We start from the raw sequence: 20,795 nt of genomic DNA on the forward strand, positions 1-20,795 counted from the left end.
CCCGTGACCAATACCCCAACTGCCCTGTTAGGGAACATTCTCAAGAGCTATAGGATCATGCTAAATCTCAAATGAGAGAATGAAAATACTGGATTCTTCACCCTTGAAGAATTATTCACATTTTGAGAAGCGACACAATATCAACTGTGATTCAACACTGAATTTCAATGTGTTTCAGAATGGAGACCATACCAGCTGCAGTACCTACCCATGTCCAGAGGGGGTGATGAAGTAGAGGCAGCAATGCACTCTGTTGTCAGGCATCTGCCGTCTATTGACCCGGGACTCTGAGTTGAGGTAATCCTCAAACTTACTGTCGATGTGATCAATGACTGGCTGCCAGCTATAGGAGAGCAGAGCACAGACATTACTTAATGTCAGGTAAGAGTGACTACATTTAATGAAGAATATACACATTCAGATAGAGATATAGGGCAGGTTAGTCAGTCAGACGTACCAGTTACTGTTGTCGACAGCGTCTCCGAAACCTGGCGTGTCAACGATGGTGAGAAGAAGCTGAACTCCTCCTTCCTTTACCAGCACCTTAGACTGCTCCACCTGAGATTGTAGAAAACACTAAATAATTACAAGACAGACAGCACGGAATCATAGTGAACTTCTAAAAACACCATGACATCAAAGGGTGCACCCCTTGGGGTCCAGAGGACCGAGTTTGGGAAACGCTGGAATAGGGACATGTACAAACATGCATTGCATCATAGTATGTGTATAACTAATCGTGACAGTTTGCAAGATCTCCACCTCAGAGCACTTCTCCTCTGAGGGGATGGGCTCAGACTCAGGGGCTTGGTTGGGAAGTCTGACATAGTCCTTTCATCTTAATCTAGAATGTGTCTGTTCGGAGAAGTTAGCTATACATCAAACTACAAAAGTCCAGGTAAATATTTTGTTGAGCATTAACAAATATAAAATCACAGATGGCGATACACTTGGAGGGTTGGCAGCCAGGCAGACTGAAGATGAATCCAGCAACATAGTCTTAGAAGATCTTTGACCTCAGACCCAGAGACAGCTTGAGTTATATTTGGCTGCCCACCTGGAGTGTCCAGTACAGGGTGTACAGAGCTGCTTGCAGATTGGCCTCTTAGCTGATCAGAGCTTTAAAATCAGCAGGCGATTCAGACCAGCCCTTGTAATTAGCAGATGAGCTGCACTTCAATGATTAAACCAGGAGGAACAGGTGAGTGAGTGCATGTCGTGTTCCGCTCAGATTGCAATGGAAGCCATCATTGTGTGTGTTAAATGCAGCTCTCTGTACAGTAAAAGTAAGGTCAGTTTTATTAAATTGTACACAGACCACAACATAAAACCCTACTATACCTCATGCTTTCACACACATCATGTCACAACCGGATGTACTTTGTGATATAAGCAGCCTTTTGTTTACTTGATAGCATGCTTCATTGACGTAGGAACATTTTGACAAAGCCAGCACAGCCGGCAGCCATTGGTTTTCCAAAGAGCAGCACATTTGGGTTTAACCACAGGCAGCCAAACTGAGCCGTCATCTTCCACTTAGACAGAACCACAGAATGCCCGCGGTCTGGGCCTGAGGCTGGGTTATGGCTGCTCTCACTCAGCCCACTAGCTGGGCCCTGGCTAAAGGCTTCCTCTTCCCCACACAGCCCTACTGTGGGCAGGCCACCCCTTGACCGGCAGAGCAACGCCCTGAGAGCTGATTTAGCTAGACCACTGAAATAAAGAGAGAAAACTAGTGTGTTTTGGTTGGTGATAATCAAACTGATTTAGGCGAGAGAGAGAAGGGAGAGCGAGAGAATAAGAGAAACTGATTCAAAGTCCCCAAAAAATGACCAAAAAAAACACAAAAAAAAGAGAGACTGAGGTAATAAAATAGAAAACAAGTGTTTAGTGGGTGAGCATCTATTTCCAGTCAGCTAGTGAAAGGGATCAGTGTTGAACCTAAAGAGGTGTGTCCTGCCAGGCCGCGAGGTAGGTCTGCTTTCTGGGTGGGTGACTCGTGTTCCAAATGGCATTCTATTCCTTATAGTGCACTACTTGGACCAGGCCCATAGAGCTCTGGTCAAAAGTAGTGCACTATGTAGGATGCAGACATGCGGCTGTTTGAACAGGCCACAACACTAATAATGAAACCATTTAGAACAGCTAGCTGGCTGGGCAGAAAGAAATAACACTAAAAGCAGGTGTAACTTTCACTTATTTTTCACAGGTATCATCTTATCAGTTCATCTACGTACATCCTCAACAATTTACAGAAAATACCGCCAACTTTGATTTAAAAGACTACATTCACAAGCAGGAAATGGATACTTTCGACAACCATTCTTGACCCTGAAAAATGGCATACTTTTCAAAACCGATGGGTTCTCTTCTGAAGCAAGTTTTGAAAACAAAGATGATATGTCACATGTGTGAACTGATCTGTGTGTGTGTGTGTGCTCTAGCCACAGAACAGTTTAACTTAAGGGAAAACGATGAGGGAAAAATTGCACAGTTCGATTTATATTTATTTCCAGGCAGTAAATCTACAGTTGTCGGTTGACGAGAGTCACTCAATCGTCAGCGCTGGAATGCACACAGCTTTTTAATTTAAAAAAAAAAAACATTTTTTTATTTTATTTTTTTAAATAGGGCAGCGTGACAACACGTCTGTCACGCTCTGGAGGATTCTTTACTGTGTGTGTGTGTGAAACGTTGACCTCCTTCCTCATCCATTAACCCTGCTAGAACCATACATTAAAACCAGTAGATGGTGATAGCACTGACGTTATTCACGTATTCCTATGGAAAACTCCCAATGTCGCATGAAGCCAGAAGTACTTGAATTTGAAGCGTGCCAAATTGCTGAATGGGGCTGAATGGCACCAACAACAAAAATTGATAAGGATCATGGTCAATGTAGTCATTCTCATCCTGCCTGAGAGTGTCAACCGGGAGACTCCCGACCCGTGATTGGTCTGTGTCAGCACTGTGTTACAAGAACGTAGTATTCAGAATGGTTTTCTATTTAATAAAATATCTTGATTTGTAGCCACATTTTTAATAAATCACAGTGGGGATCAAACTTCATCATAAACTAATTTGAGCCCAAAATCAGTCACCAACAAAAATTGTGGGGGTCGTTCTGGCGATTGTAATTTACATAGGCTTTCAAGGGCAGACCAGGGCTTTTGGCAATAATAGGTTGCTATGCACCAGACCAGACACTGGGGGTAAAAACACAGCCGTTCATTCCAGCTCACAGTGTGTGTGTGTAGTGCTGCCTTTTACTGCCCTACCCTTACATTTACAGGAATCGATCAGAATGCACATTAAACTCCTTTCTCTTTACTTGACCTCTAACCCCCTATTCATAGACCTCACCCTGGTCCTTTAAGCACCATCAGACTAGGACTTTCTCCCTTTTTCCTCTCTCCTTTCTCGGTCATACTCCCTTTCCCTCCCTCATATCTTGGCTGTCTTGTTGTAGCCACAACTCAACTGGTTACAGATAGGTGAAGTCGGAAGTTCACATACACCTTAGCCAAATGCATTTAAACTCAGTTTTTCACAATTCCTGACATTTAGTCCTAGTAAAAATTCCCTGTCTCAGGTCATTTAGGTTCACCAATTTATTTTAAGAATGTGAAATGTCAGAATAATAGTAGAGAGAATGATTTATTTCAGCTTTTATTTATTTCATCACATTCCCAGTGGGTCAGAAGTTTACATAAAGGCAATACTAATTGAGTGGATATTGTTTAACTTGGGTCAAACATTTCAGGTAGCCTTCACAAGTTTCCCACAATAAGTTGGGTGAATTATGGCCCATTCCTCCTGACAAAGCAGGTGTAACTGAATCAGGTTTGTAGGCCTCCTTGCTCGCACACGCTTTTTCAGTTCTGCCCACAAATTTTCTATAGGACAGAGGTCAGGGCTTTGTGATGGCCACTCCAATACCTTGACTTTGTTGTCCTTAAGCCATTTTGCCACAACTTTGGAGGTATGCTTGGGGTCATTGTCCATTTGGAAGACCCATTTGCAACCAAGCTTAAACTTCCTGACTGATGTTTGGAGATGTTGATTCAATATATCCACATAATTTTCCAACCTCATGATGCCATCTATTTTGTGAAGTGCGCCAGTCCCTCCTGCAGCAAAGCACCCCCAGAACATGATGCTGCCACCCCTGTGCGTCATGGTTGGGATGGTGTTCCTCTGCTTGCAAGCCTGCCCATTTTTCCTCCAAACATGATGGTCATTATGGCCAAACAGTTCTATTTTTGTTTCATCAGACCAGAGGACATTTCTCCAAAAAGTACGATCTTTGTCCCCATGTGCAGTTGCAAACCGTAGCATGGCTTTTTTTATGGCGGTTTTGGAGCAGTGGCTTCCTCCTTGCTGAGTGGCCTTTCAGGTTATGTCGATATAGGACTTGTTTTACTGTGGATATAGATACTTTTGTACCAGTTTCCTCCAGCATCTTCACAAGGTCCTTCGCTGTTGTTCTGGGATTGATTTGCACTTTTTGCACCAAAGTACATTCATCTCTAGGAGACAGAACGCGTCTCCTTCCTGAGCGGTATGACGGCTGCGTGGTGCCATGGTGTTTATACATGCGTACTATTGTTTGTACAGATGAATGTGGTACCTCCAGGCGTTTGGAAATTGTTCCCAAGGATGAACCAGACTTGTGGAGGTCTACAATTTTTTTTCTCAGGTCTTGGCTGATTTTCCTATGATGTCAAGCAAAGAGGCACTGGGTTTGAAGGTAGGCCTTGAAATACATCCGCAGGTATGACTCAAATGATGTCAATTAGCCTATCAGAAGCTTCTAAAGCCATGACATAATTTTCTGAAATTTTCCAAGCTGTTGAAGGCACAGTGAACTTAGTGTATGTAAACTTCTGACCAACTGGAATTGTGATACAGTGAATTATAAGTGAAATAATATGTCTCTAAACAGTTGTTGGAAAAATGACTTGTGTCATGCACAAAGTAGATGTCCTAACCGACTTGCCAAAACTATTGTTTGTTAACAAGAAATTTGTGGAGTGGTTGTAAAACGAGTTAATGACTCCAACCTAAGTGTATGTACACTTCCGACTTCAACTGTATCTTCTCAGGCTCCATCATAGCAAAGATGATTGACACTGGCATAAATTATTATTATTATTATTTTTAAATGGTTTCATTCATGCTATTCAACCGACTGCACCCTTTACAGTGTCATGAATGGCAAGAGCTAGTGTGAGACATTGAATGAACAAAAACAACTGACATGGACCACTCCCTGTTTGGCATGAGTTAGATGGTACTAAACAGTGTAACGGTAGGAGGAGAGGGATCTTCCGTGTGTGTGTGAGTGTCTAACCACAATGACCTCACAGACAGACAGGGAAGAGGAACAACACTGACTGTTTCGCCACACTCCTCTCCACTACGGGTGGTTTGCTCAGCTGTGTTTCACAAGGACATTGGGCTGACAGACTAAGCACGCTAAGCGCTAGCCTCGTCCCATACCCTCTCCATCTGTTCTTAACTAACAGACAGACACCTACCCTAGCCAGGTCCAGATTTGTTCAGCCAACTCCTTTGGTCAGTGGCAATGAGCACTGGAGTTGGCTGAACAGGACAAATACATCTGGGACGAGGCTAGTGCCATCCCTCCAATAACATAATATACCATAACATAACCCTTATCAGACTCTAGACATTCATCCCTCCTCCTCCTCTAGGATAAACAAGCATAGAGTTCCCACTAATTACTCTTTCCTCCTTGGAACATGACCCTGCCAAGTTTATCAACAAACCTCTGGCACAATGCTCACTATTGGAGCCAAAGGAAGCAGAGAAAACACAGATACACTCTAATCTCATTTAAACTTTAATAAGTGCTTAAGGGTGTGTAATGCGCAGGTAAACACATTGGTGGGTGCTGGGTGAAAACAGAGCAGACTGCTGTCTGGGCTTAGTGGAGATTTAGACTAGTGTTGAGATGGAACAATTCAAGAGAAATGCTGGAGCTTCTGTGGGTGAAAGCTAGCTACATGGAATACCACACACCCAGGCAGAGGCTGTTTCTATTGGCAGTGAATCATAGAAACGGGATCACTTTCATGCAACTTCAAAAGGGAGGTACAATACAATGTGGGCATCGTTCTTGGAGGGATATTTCTGTGAAGTCTGAAAACGAGATAGCACTCCTGCTGCACACCTACTGTAACCTGATGCTGAAGGCCCAGGAGAGGAAGCAGGTCCAACTAAATGGCTAACCATTGATCAGGTGATGATGTCATCATAAGACCGTAAACCACAAGTCTGGCACCTTCAGTACTACTTCTTGTTAGTACTATGACTACTTCCTCTTCTTCAACTGGCATGGCGGCAAGTAGTGGTAGTAGTGACACTCAGATCAGATCCTCCCGCTCCCTTCTCTTTCTCCCGCTCTCTCCTTGTCAGTCTCCCTCTGTTCCTCCCTCAACCTTCAAATCCAGAACCCTTAGTAAGGACTGGGACTTTTACTGCCAGTGCTGCCCCAACAAACAAATACACAAATAACCTGGGTAGTCAACCCAGGAGCAGAGGAGAGATCGACTGCATCACTTCTTGTGTTACAAATTCCAAATTGTCTATTCAATCAGCTAACATTAGGCATGCAACAACTTTCTTCACAGTCCCAAAATATAAAACTAAGTCAATGCGATGCAAAGTATTATATAGAGGCATGATTGAATGGAACTACCTGCCTTCTCAAATCCCTCAAGCAAACATTTTCTTTCAGAAAACAAATAAACCAGCACCTCACAAAACACCTCTCCTTACTGACCAAAAAAATATTTAAAAAAAAGATCTATCCACTCCTCTTCCTCCCAAGAACATCTGGTGTTTGGGTTAAAGATAAGATGTGCCATTGGCACTGTGAACTCAAACAGGCTGTAAGAGAAATAGTGGCGAGATAGGAACAGATTTAGGTCTCTCCATGTCTTTTTCTCCACATGACATTAGCTAGGCTTTAGCTGGAGGAAACTTACCCCAGTGTAACTCTGTTCAGCACCACTAACTTATACTTTAACCAACTATATCTGGAGGTGACTCAAATTTTAAGTAAAGTCAAGGCCTTCACGGTTGCTGAGGCAACATACAGTACATATGGGATTGGGTAAACGGCTCCAACCTGGTGTGACTTATTTTTTTTTTTTAAAGAACTCCACCAAGATTACCACAAGAGAACCACTATAACCCACTGGGTGGCATTTATCATTTTAAGATTAACAAAATAGTATCTATGTGCCGGCTTTTGTGTAATGTTACTAAGCATGGACTGTTGAGACTTAAGTGTATGAAAGTGTGTATTGTTTTCAATTTAGGGAAAGGGGGATACCTAGTCAGTTGTACAACAATGCATTCAACTGAAAATGTGTCTTCTGCATTTAACCCAACCCCTCTGAATCAGAGAGGTGCGGGGGGCTGCCTTAATCCACATCCACGGCGACCGGGGAACAGTGAGTTAACTGCCTTGCTCAGGGGCAGCACGACAGATTTGTACCTTGTCAGCTTGGGGATTCGATCCAGCAACCTTGAGGTTACTGGCCAAACACTAACCTGTCCATGAGTTGTCATTGTCTATAATGTTCTGTATTATTTCATGTTTTGTGTTGACCGCAGGAGGATAAGGGCTTCGTTAGCGGCAGCTAATGGGGATCCTAACTAAATACTCAGTGACTCACCAGCAGACTGAGGATTGCACAGCTATGAAGCAACAGGCTTGCAGAAGTACAGTACCTCATCCTGGCAGGCCCTAAAACCTGGCACGACTCAACCACTTTACTAACTTTGGGCCCTCTACAGGCACACCAGGACCAGCCCAATGACATTACCATCACTACAGCACTTAACACATGCATCCTCACCTACCTTAGCCTGGGGGCGAGTCACCCGTTCAATCATCACAGGAAAGTCTGTTTGGAGCGCCCCTCTGTGCTGTGATGCACGTGCATAGCCAATCCAATAGCGTTCACACACACACTGCAGGCTGTTTATGGCTTTCAACACCAGGAATTGGCCTAGAGGCCATACTTGACATTAAATGAGATCCAATGACAGACAGAGCTTGTGTGTGTGTGTGTGTGTGTGTGAGAGAGAGAGTTAGGGAACTCATTCAGGCAGCAGCAAGACGAATAGAATAAACCAAAAGGATGGGACATTTTTGGGAATCCTCTTAACTATACATTTGGCTCATTAAAACAGATAGCCAGCTCTCTCAGCAAAACTGACATTTACAAATAGGTGTCTGCAGTGGTGTAGACATGTTGCAAATCAACTATGTGATGTTTTACAGACACTTCTTTCACAGACGTTTGAATATTCCATATACAGAAACATGGCAGTGTCAGTGATAAAACTGGACAGGAGACGACAAGTATTTCTCAACGTGTGGGCAAATAGTCCCTCCTACTCTATCTATAAAATCACTAATACCATTCATATCCCACTGTCAATACCACTACCACTATACCAGTAGAAAAACCCTGGTTTGGACCAGTGTAGGTGAATCCATAATCCTACACAAAAATATTAAATCTCTCAACCATTTCAATGCTTCAATGAAAAATGACATTATGAGTGCGTGTGTGTGGTCTGGTTGGTTGTAAACTGATTTCCCAAATCCCTTGTTTATAAAATGACTTGTGTCATGCACAAAGTAGATGTGCTAACCGACTTGCCAACAAGAAATTTGTGGAGTGTTTGAAAAACGAGTTAAGGATTCCAACCTAAGTGTATGTAAACTTCCGACTTCAACTGTATATATAAAATTGTTTGGTTTCTTTGACATTGAGGCTGAGCTACAACCTAAAAAAAAGAGACTTTGCTTGGGAAGTTAACTGTCACTATCAATAGACTAAGCAATTCACTTTCTGTACAATAGAAGATGTTAAAAACCCAGACAGCTTTAAGAGAAACACTTGTGACCATGTCTCGTTGGGTTAAACCACAGAAGAATAGTAGCCAGCAGTTAAATCTGACATTTTTTCTGCATTGGTAGGCTTACTTTGTCTGGGGTGGAAAGGTAGGCCTAACTTTTGAAAGTATCATGCTCAGTCAGATTCCTAATGACATCTCAGATTTAATTATTTGCAAACAGGGACAGTTTCATTGCAAACAAGGCACACTATTTTGGCATTGGAGAAATATGGTCAGTCCCTTGATGGGAGACCAGATTCTGCTGGAAGTGGTGTTGGGGGGGCCAGTAGGAGGCACCCTTTCCTCTGGTCTAAAACAAAATATCCCAATGCCCCAAGGCCGTGATTGGGGACATTGCCCTGTGTAGGGTGCTGTCTTTCGGATGGGACGTTAAACGGGTGTCCTGACTCTCTGTGGTCACTAAAGATCCCATGGCACTTGTTGTAAGAGTAGGGGTGTTAACCCCATTGTCCTGGCTAAATTCCCAATCTGGCCTTCATACCATCATTGCCACCTAATCATCCCCAGTTTACAATTGGCTCATTCATCCCCACTCCTCTCCCCTGTAACTATTCCCCAGGTCCTTGCAGTAAATTAAAATTGTGTTCCCAGTCAACTTACCGTGTGAAATAAGACAGACCCATCTTTGTTCATTCTTGGCCTGTAATTCCAGTAATGTGTGTGGTATTAAAAAAGACTCTGCTAATATGTCAAATGACATAGAATTACATTAAATGTTTTTAAAAAGGCAATTTCTCAGGCCTGCAAATATGATGATAGCGCACAGGGCTGAATCTATCAAAATTCCTGAGTTGCCATGTAATACTTAGAGAATTAAAAACGGTTTCTAAAACAGCATATCTAAGGCTCTGGTCTGTCCAATAAGTGATGGTAAACGGTAGACATGTTCTCTGCTATCCACTTTGTTTTCATTATTATTTTGCGTACGGGGTAGAGGTTTTATTTTTTATTTAACCTTTATTTAACTAGGCAAGTCAGTTAAGAACTAATTCTATTCACAATGACGGCCTACTCCGGCCAAACCCCGATGACGCTGGGCCAACTGGGAGTCCCATAGGGCAGCGCGCAATCAATGTGACGCAGCCTGGATGCTAACCAGGTACTATAGTGACGCCTCTTGCACTGAGATGCAGTGTCTTAAACCACTGTGCCGCTCGGGAGCAAGCGGGGTCACTTGAATTGTTTTTTTATTAAAAAAAAATTAAAAAGCTTTCACGGAGGGTTTAGGTACAAATATATTTTCTTGAAGGGAAGGCCATCCATTTCAGAGATGTCCGATTATCTCCATGTAACCCTTATTTTAAATAACATTCACTCCCTTAGCGAGCGCAACTAATTTCCCGACCTGAGCATCATCTTCTGTCTCAGTAGTCCGTACTATTACACCAACAGAGAGGAGGAACATGACTCCAGTTATAATGAAATGTACTAGTTATCTTCCCAGCAAAAACTCCCTGTTGCTATTTGTTTTGCACACCATTCATTTTCCCAGTCGATGAGTCAGTCGCCACCCCCGGATATTCTGTATGGTTACAGAGGCCCATCTCTTTGCAGTCAGTCATTCCTCCTAGTCTAAGTAGATGAACTGGTTGTAGGCCTTGTTATTCAGACAGAAGACATGGCAACGGTGGTACCAGGTGTCGGAGTGTAACAGGTTATGAGTGGTCTAGTCTGAAGCATGTCAGAGGGCAGGCATGAAGTGGAGGGAGGGCCAGGGCTGTGACATTAACGACCCAAAACAACACAGAAAGGGCTGGGTGGGAGCTGGCTGGGGCTCATCAGATAATTTACCATAGAAGAGCAGGCCGTTTGTGTCCAAAAGAGGAACTTATGGGTAAGTCAGACAGGATGGAGACACGTTACCTAGCTACCATCCTGCACTTAAAGCAACAGAAAGGGGAAACAGCTTTTTTAATGTGGCGAGTGAGCTGAAATATTTATCTTCTTTGGGAAAAGAACAGTCATTTCCTTTTAGAGGCGGGAGAGGCGGTATCTACTAATCTGCTACAAAAGGGACAGAAGTATGTTTTCTCCTAGAGAGAAACACAAGTAGGGTGTTGAAAATGAGTTGGAGCTATGGTGCATAGTTTATTCCTTGCGTTTCTATCTGTTCCCAATCAAATATTCCATGAATAAATCAAATAGATGGGGCATTTTAGTGTTTACCTGTACAGTCTTCTTGATTCTGTGGGAGGGACCAGGGTATTCAGGAGAATACAAGTCTGTCAGGAAGAGGGAATTGATCAGCGTAGACTTCCCCAAACCAGATTCACCTAGAGAAGGGGGGGGGGGGGGCAAAGAGAGGGGTAGAAAGATTACATTTCACACCGTTTTTCTAATCCTTGTTCACACCAGACCGAGTGGCAACATGACATCAATCTCGAGATGCCCTCCCAAATTTTTTGAATTCTTTAAATGTTTCACATTTAAAGAAAATTTTAACAGGAAATAAAACCATTTGAGCTGCCTCAACTGATGTAACAAGCATTAAGTTAAGTCAACTTTTATTATTAGTCATATGTGAAGGATACACATGGTATACACCATCCAACGAAATGCTTACTTGCAGGTTCCTTCTTGATGCAACAAGAAATAAAAGATAATACAAACAAAGTAAATGGCTCAGTAGAATAGAATAAACATTTTATTATAAGTATTATACAGGAAGGCACGATTTATAGTCAATATTTACACTTGTAAATTGTGCAGTGTTTAAATGTAATATGCGATGGAGAGAAGGAAAATGAGAAAGGCGAGGGAGGGAGGGTGGGCTGAATATCTTTCCTCCCTGTCAAATTATTTTCCTGTCTGCATTTCAGGAATCTAAATCAGGGATTCTTCTGATGAGGGAAGCCTGGGGATGGCAAAGTCATACTGTTACAGTGACTAAGTCTAACCACAAAAGATTTAGGGAATTTGTCTTGGACACAATAACGGTTCAACTTAATTTTGTGTCTCCCTTTCCAACATGCTGTATATTGAGACTATATCCAACCCTTTTCCATGATTTTAATTGACTTCCAGTATATTTCAATGAACATTCCCAAATATTCGTTCCATAGTACTCTCATTCAATAATATGCTCTGGAATTTGTATATGGGCTACATTTTCCTTCAACGTCTGTCAGATTTTCAGAGAACAATCCCAGGTGCCTCCTTGTGTCTGGGTAACCCAACGCCATCAACAGTATACATAGCAACGGTTGGCATGGGGACGGGGGCAATGAGAGTGGCTGAACAATGGGAGCTGTGTGATGAAGGGGGCGGGTCTGGAGTCACATGCTGGGCTGGCACAGGACCGCATCACACTGCTGCTGCGTGCACCAACCGTACTGCCCCTGCCCTGCGTTTTTCCTGACCTTCAGAAGTGGTTAGGCCCAGCCTCCAACAACTCACTACTGCCAATTAACCAGCTACTGAACACTTGTGTGCAGGGAAAGAGAGTGAGAGCGAGAAAGAGGCAGAGATGGAGAGAGCAAGAGAGACACCACACAAAGGAGAGCACTCTTTCGCTCTCCATCCCTCAAAGAAGCTCTCTCTACGCACTCTTTCACATGGTAAATGTTTCCTGCAAGGGCTACAGCCACACTGACCTCACAATAACGGACATGTTCTAGCGGTTGGTCTGTTGAGGAACAACGTGGATATTTCTTCAGGACGGAAGTCAGGATTTAGGGCCTATTCCCCTCACCGAGAGCTGGCTGGAGAATGATGGAAGGTGGGGAGGGGACGTGTTGCGGTCTTGTGAAAACGGCTGGCTGAAATACACCTGTCTTGAAAATGTCAGCTTGCATTAGGGAAACCATAAGCTGACAGAATGGCAGACCCAAGCAGATTCAGATCCGGCAGCATTGATGGGCAGAGAGAAAGGAAGCTTAGCTCTATGGCCACATAGAAGACCGGAGCCAGAACACTACACCTCTCTCTGGGTGGGAGGATGGAGTGAGGGATAGAGAGAAGGAAGGGAACGGGAGGGATGGAGCAAAGAGGGGGATGGCGGGATACCAGAAAGCAAGTTGTCTATTCAGACTTCAGAGCTGGGTCTGCTTGTTTTCTGAGGAGAGGGAGGAAGGGAGTGATAGATGAAGAAAGGATGGGAAAGAGGGTGAGGGGGGATATCAAAGCTGATAAGCTACTCAGAGCTTGAGTTGCAGAATTTGTTTGCAGAGTAGGCCTTACAGACAGGCCATGGAAATGAGGATTGGGATTTCCCTACACTGGGCTATAGCTGGGGCCTGCGAAGGGATCTCCCTGCACTGGGATGGGATCATCCGCAGTGGTCTGATGACAGGGAAAACCGGAGAGCAGTTAGCATGGATGCTACTGTTTTAGCCTAAACCCCCCAACGCAAAATGTATCATTGTTTGAAAACCAGTCAATTGATTATCTATCTACAAAGGGCAATGGAATAGACTTGGCCTTGAAGCACTGCAGTGTTTGTAATGATGTGACAGATCTGACACATTAACAGTATTAGGTGAAGCCTCTGATTGTACAGCTAGATCTGGATGCTATGCTGGTTTATGTTACCAGGACCTAGAAATTAGCATTCAAGTGCCACCAGACCAGAGCATGACCCTCTCAGTGCAGCCCTGCCTAGCCCGTCCCCGCCAGTGGCACTCCTTGGTCAGCAACCAACCCAGCCAGCAGTATACTTCCTTTAAAGGAAATTACCAGCAGCTGTGTCAACCATGGAGGCTTATTCAGAGGAACTTCACCCTGCTCTGCGTGCAAGGAGAGAGGAGCTTCCTGGGGCGGGGGAAGCAGGAAAAGTTTGGATTGTAGAGAGGGAGGGGAGACAGTTTGTTAGTTCATTTGACGGCGCTGCCTTCTACTGCATTGACACGGGACAGAAAATACACTGACTGCTGAACTTAAAAAGTGCTTCTGTTCAGAAACTGGCTGAGGTAACCCTGCTTTCACTGTATTTAACGTTCAGGTAAAGTATGTCTCAGATGATTGTGTGTGTGTTGAAAAAGAGGATTTTCCCTTCAAATAGGGAACAGGAAAAAAGATAAAACTTTATAAGTCTGGCTAGCACGTGACAATACTCTTTAAATATATTCTGGCAAACCCATCAATTTCATTTAACGAGTCAGTGTGCAAGTCAAATCCTACTTGTTAGTCGGGGACATAGTTTCCAGAGAAGAGAAATACTTAAATGCATTAAAAAGTGTGTCAACGAAGGGCAACCACAATAAGCTGAACTACGGCTGCCTGCGGTGCAGTAGCCATTCTGGCCAAGATCAAGGTCAAACATGGTAAATCATTAGCAAATATTGACTTTTTCCGATGGATGCAAACATCTGACTGCTGTGGCCCACTTTCACTGACTTGGGCTGCTGACAATCAGTTCTGACCAAGAGAGCCTAAAGCCTGTCGTATGCTTGCTTTCCAGTCGAAACAGTTCACACATATATTATGACAATTGTGTCACGTTTTTGTTCATTTTAGTGTTCGGCAGTTTTTGGGGGTTGCTGTTCGTGCACACAACTTTTTCACTTGAGGCAAGTCGAAGTTCAGTAGCCGAAATCTATGCCTCTGTTGGTGATTGGTCAACAGTAATACTCCAAGGAGTAGGAACTATGGATGGGATTCTTCAATTAAATGCTTGTTGTCATTCAACGAGACTGGTTTTCATGCGCCTTTTTTCCCACTTGAGAAATACTGCAACAAACTTCTGATGTAAAATTGCTCAACTAAGACCCCCCCTAAAAAAAAATCTAAATTTAATTACAGATACTCTTTTACCCCTTTTTCTCCAAGTGTCCAAGTGGTAGTTACAGTCTTGTCTCATCGCTGCAACTCCCATATGGACTTGGGAGAGGCGAAGGTCAAGAACCATGCCTCCTCCGAAACACGACCCTGTCATGCCGCACTGCTCGCTTAACCTGGAAGCCAGCCGCACAAATGTGTCGGCGGAAACACTGCCCAGCTGGCGACCGAAGTCAGCTTGCAGGCACCACAAGGAGTCGCTAGAGTGTAATGGGACAAGGAAATCCCGGCTGGGCAAACCCTCCCCTAAACCCAGACGACGCTGGGCCAATTGTGCGCCACCACACGTGTCTCCCGGTCATGGCCAGCTGTGACACAGCCTTGGATTCAACCCAGGGCTGTAGTGACGCCTCAAGCACTACAATGCAGTGCCTTAGACCACTGTTCCACTTGGGAGGCCTAATTACAGATTTCTTGATTTATCTTTGATTCATTTTAAATATTTTGAGGAAGTGTATACAGGCTGTTGTTCAAAAAGGCTTTACAGCGAAAGCACCACAAACGATTATGTTAGGTCACCACCAAGTCACAGAAAAACACAGCCATTTTTTCAGCCAAAGAGAGGAGTCACAAAAAGCATAAATATAGATACAATGAATCACTACCCTTTGATGATCATCAGATGACACTCATAGGACTTCATGTTACACAATACATGTAGGTTTTGTTCGGTAAAGTTCATATTTATATCCAAAAATCTCAGTTTACATTGGCGTGTTATGTTCAGTAGTTCTTAAACATGAGGTGATTTTGCAGAGAGCCACATCAATTTACATTGATAAACGATACAACTATTATACATGGAACTTCTCCTTAATGCAACCGCTGTGTCAGATTTCAAAAAAACTTTACGGAAAAAGCATACCATGCAATAATCTGAGTACGGCACTCAGAGACCAAAACAGCCAAAGAGATATCCGCCATGTTGTGGAGTCAACATTAGTCACAAATAGCATTATAAATATTCACTTACCTTTAAATGATCTTCATCAGAATGCACTCCCAGGAATCCCAGTTGCACAATAAATGTTTGATTTGTTCGATAAAGTTCATAATTCCAAATAAAGTTCATATGTCCAAATACCTCCTTTTGTTAGGGCGTTTGGTAAACAAATCCAAATGCGCGTTCAAGTCCAGCCGAAAGGTCAGACGAAAAGTCCAAAAAGTTATATTACAGGTCGTAGAAACATGTCAAACGAAGTATAGAATCAATCTTTAAGATGTTTTTATCATAAATCGTCAATAATGTTCCAACCGGAGAATTCCTTTGTCTGTAGAAAAGCAATGGAACGCAAGCTAACTTTCACATGACCGCGCATCACGAGCTCGTGGCAATCTGCCAGACACCTGGCTCAATCGCCTCTCATTCGGGCCCCCTTCACAGTAGAAGCATCAAACAAGGTTCTAAAGACTGTTGACATCTAGTGGAAGACTTGGGAAGTGCAAAATGACCCCACAGACACTGTATGTCGGAATGGCAATGAGTTGAAAAACCTCAGATTTCCCACTTCCTGGTTGGATTTTTCTCAGGTTTTCGCCTGCCATAGGAGTTCTGTTATACTCATGACATCATTCAAACAGTTTTAGAAAATTCATTGCGTTTTCTATCCAAATATACTAATTATATACATATTCTAGCTTTTATGGCTGAGTAGCAGGCCGTTGACTCTGGGCACCTTATTCATCCAAGCTACTCAATACTGCCCCCCAGTCACCAAGAAGTTAAAGAAGTATGCGAGACGTTTGCGTCATCTTGCAGAGTTCTGCTAGGAGCAAATTAAACCTAGTATACGGGCACCTTTAAAATACTTTGGCACACTTCACACTGCAACCAGGGACATTACATGAGTTCTCTGGTAATTAAGAAAACACACAGAGCGAAGCAGCAGAGTAAACAACATGTACTACTATCAGACGATGCATTTCCTACAGCATGACATGAGCTCAGCTTCAATTACCCTGCCATTCTAATTACACGCTCAAGACCAAATTGAACCTATAAACTGTCTTTTTCCTGCGAGCGCAGCAGAGGGGAAATTCCAGGGAGAGACCACTTGAATGCTTCTCAACTCTACTCAGACTGACAGCAGTGAGTCTGGAATAACAGGCAGGCATTCCCCCTTTTCTCCTCCTCATTATTTCTCTTGCTCCCACTCTCCTGGCCCTGGGGCAGGTGGGCATGGGTTGACTCAACAGCCCGCAGCCAACCACAGGGCCAGGGGACAGAAAATGACCTCACTAGGGTGTTCACAGCCATTTCCTGTACAGCCAAGTTTGGTACAGTGCCTTCAGAAAATATTCATACCCCTTGACTTATTCCACATTATGTGGTGTTACAGCCCAAATTCAAAATGGATGACATTGCTTTTCTTTTTTTCTACCCACCTACACACAATACCCCATAATGACAACATGAAAACATGTTTTTAGAAATGTGTGCAAATTTATTGAAAATGAAATACAGAAATCTTATTCACACCCCTCAGTGAATAAATGTTAGAATCACCTTTGGCAACAATTACAGCTGTGAGTCTTACAGGGTAAGTCTAAGAGCTTTACACACCTGGATTGTAAAATATTTGCACGTTATTCCATTTTCAAGTTCTGTCAAGTTGATTGTTGATCATTGCTAGACAGCCATTTTCAAGTCAAGCCATTGATTGTCAAGCCGATTTCAGTCAAAACTGTACAACATTCAATGTCGTCTTGGTAAGCAACTCCAGTGTATATTTGCCCTTGTTATTATTGTGCAGCTGAAAGGTGAATTTGTCTCCCAGTGTCTGTTGGAAAGCAGAAAACCAGGTTTTCCTCAGATTTTGCCTGTGTTTACCTCTATTCTGTTTCTTTTTATCCTTAAAAAAAACTCCCTAGTCCTTGCCGATGACCAACACACCCATAACATGATGCAGCCACCACCATGCTTGAAAATATGAAGTGTTACTCAGTGATGTGTAGTGTTTGCCCTAAGCATAACGCTTTCTATTCAGGACATAAGGTTCGGGCATCCTTCTATTCACTGTCATTTAGTTCTCTTTTCCACATTTTTTGCAGTTTTACTTCAGTGCCTTATTGCAAACAGGCATCATTTTTTGGACTGTCAATTAGGAGGTTAGTATTGTGGAGTAACTACAATGTTTTTGATTCATAAATCAGTTTTATCCCATCACAGCAACTCTGTTTTAAAGTCACCATTGGCCTAATGGTGAAATCCCTGAGCGGTTTCCTTCCTTAGGACGGACGCCTGTATCTTTGCAGTGACTGGGTGTATTGATACACCATCCAAGTGTAATTAATAACTGCACCATGCTCAAAGGGATATTCAATGTCTTTTTTTCTTTATTTTTCCCCTCTTCCAAATAGGTGCCATTCTTTGCGAGGCATTGGAAAACCTCCCTGGTCTTTGTGGTAAAATGTGTTTGAAATTCACTGCTCTACTGAGAGACCTTACAGACAATTGAATATGTGGGATACAGAGATGAGGTTACAGTTGAAGTCGGAAGTTTACATACACTTAGGTTGGAGTCAATAAAACTCTTTTCAACCACAAAATTTCTTGTTAACAAACTATAGTTTTGGCAAGTCGGTTAGGACATTACTTTGTGCATGTCATTTTCCCAACAATTGTTAGCATACAGATTATTTCACTTATAATTCACAATTCCAGTGGGTCAGAAGTTTACATACACTAAGTTGACTGTGCCTTCAAACAGCTTGGATAATTCCAGAAAATTATGTCATGGCTCTAGAAGTTTCAGATAAATGATGTCAATTAGCCTGAGTCAATAGGAGGTGTACCTGTGGATGTATTTCAAGGCCTACCTTCAAACTCAGTGCCTCTTCGCTTGACATCATGGGAAAATCAAAAGAAATCAGCCAAGATCTCGGAAAAAAAGTGTAGACCTCCACAAGATGCTGGAAGAAACAGGTACAAAAGTATCTATATCCACAGAAAAACGAGTCCTATATCAACATAACCTGAAAGGGCTCTCAGCAAGGAAGAAGCCACTGTTCCAAAACTGCTCCAAAACCGTGAAGCACGGGGGTGGCAGCAGCATTATGTTGTGGGGGTGCTTTGCTGCAGGAGGGGCTGGTGCACTTCACAAAATAGATGGCATCATGAGGGAGGGAAATTATATGGATATATTGAAGCAACATCAAGACATCAGTCAGGAAGTTAAAGCTTGGTCGCAAATGGGTCTTCCAAATGGACAATGACCCCAAGCATACTTCCAAAGTTGTGGCAGAATGGCTTAAGAACAACAAAGTCAAGGTATTGGAGTGGCCATCACAAAGCACTGACCTCAATCCGATAGAAAATTTGTGGGCAGAGCTGAAAAAGCATGTGTAAGAAAGGAGGCCTACAAACCTGACTCAGTTACACCAGCTCTGTCAGGAGGAATGGGCCATAATTCACCCAACTTATTGTGGGAAGCTTGTGGAAGGCTACCCGAAACGTTTGACCCAAGTTAAACTATTTAAAGGCAATGCTGCCAAATACTAATTGAGTGTATGTAAACTTCTGACCTACTGGGAATGTGAAATAAATCATCCTCTCCACTATTATTCTGATATTTCACATTCTTAAAATAAAGCGGTGAGCCTAACTGACCTAAGACAGAGAATTTTTACTAGGACTAAATGTCAGGAATTGTGAAAAACTGAGTTTAAATGTATTTGGCTAAGATGTATGTAAACTTCCAACTTCAATTGTACATGCAACTTATGTGACTTGTGCAGCAACTTTTTGCTATAACAACAGGGTTGAATACGTTTTGACAAGACATTTCAACATTTTTCATTACATTAGTAAACATTACTAAAAGCATAATTGACACACAATCTCAATTTAATCCATTTAAAATTCAGGCTGTAGCAACAAAATGTGGAAAAAGTCAAGTGTTGTGAATACTTTCTGAAGGCACTGTACCTCTGGGCAGGACTTATGGAACAGAGAGGACGGAGTGGAGAATGGCAGGGATGTAACGGTGCCTACACCCTGTGTCTCTTTCCCTCTATCCCTCGCTCTCTTCAGATGTTCAGGCTCCAACTCTGGCTGCATGAATGGAATTACAGGAAACCTTCCACCCACAATCCAAAAGGCACATTATACACACACCTCAAACACCACACACCGACACAAATGTACAAACACATTCCACAGTATGGGTGAAATAAACCCTGCCTACCCTCCATTGCTCAAGCACATTTGTATTAAATATGGTTTCTTCAAGTCCCGCTTTACATGCAAGACAAATTATCCCAATGCAACAGAAAGCATCGCTAATGCATTTTAACAGCCAGCTGCCAGCACTACGGCATGACAAGATTCCTGACTGTAAAATTGAACATAGACATGAACGTCTATGGCCATATGTAGGCTATATTACATATCCACATACATTTCTTACACAGATGTGTCCGCATCTTTCGAACAGAGACGGCACCCTATTCCCCATACTAACCTACTTTTGATCAGCGCTCTATGGACCCTGGTCAAAAGTAGTGCACTACATAGGGATTACGGTGCCATTTGGGACACAGACGGCGCCTCTAACAGTCATTTTCATTCATACTTCACTAATCCATACAATAATATGCAAACAGCTTTTTACACAGCAGTAAAATTTCCATTTATTTTTCCAGATGAATACCGGGTTCTTTTTTCTGTTCTTTTGGAGTCTTACTTGGAAAAGAGCGGGAGACGTAAAATAGGATGCAAAGACCTCTACTCACCCACAACCATGAGAGTGAACTCGAAGCCTCTCTTGACAGACTTTCTGTACACTTGGTTTGGGAGATTGGCAAAGCCCACATAACCTTCCAGAAGCTTCTGTTGCTGTAGACCAAAATATCAGTTAATGGTTTTCCCCAACTGTCCAGGCAGGTAACAAGGCTAAACAAAAGTCTGGTTACCAACACTTGACTTATTGCTTCAGTAGCTGGGATATCACTTGCCTATAAAAACTGATGACTTGACAGGTTCAGGAAATACTTTTTTTTTTTTTAAACAGCAACATGGACAATTTGTTGAATAGAATTCAATCCTTCATCAGATA

The 20,795-nt window shown here is 42.8% G+C and overlaps 1 protein-coding gene across 2 annotated transcripts in view; it reads right to left on the minus strand.

Moving 5' to 3' along the window:
• Window positions 1–20,565, minus strand: part of LOC115131428 (septin-7) — a 32,510-nt gene extending 11,945 nt beyond the window's left edge. For both annotated transcript variants that reach the window (XM_029663151.2, XM_029663150.2), the window contains exons 1-4: window positions 20,473–20,565; window positions 11,131–11,237; window positions 458–558; window positions 209–343 (exon numbers count right to left, since the gene is read on the minus strand). In XM_029663151.2, the coding sequence (XP_029519011.2) occupies window positions 209–343; window positions 458–558; window positions 11,131–11,237; window positions 20,473–20,482 (353 nt within the window). In that variant the 5' untranslated portion in view covers window positions 20,483–20,565. The remainder of the gene's footprint in view (window positions 1–208; window positions 344–457; window positions 559–11,130; window positions 11,238–20,472) is intronic.
• Window positions 20,566–20,795: the final 230 nt, after the last annotated feature.

Source organism: Oncorhynchus nerka, linkage group LG7 (assembly GCF_034236695.1).
Source record: "Oncorhynchus nerka isolate Pitt River linkage group LG7, Oner_Uvic_2.0, whole genome shotgun sequence".
In the NCBI taxonomy this organism is placed as follows: domain Eukaryota; kingdom Metazoa; phylum Chordata; class Actinopteri; order Salmoniformes; family Salmonidae; genus Oncorhynchus; species Oncorhynchus nerka.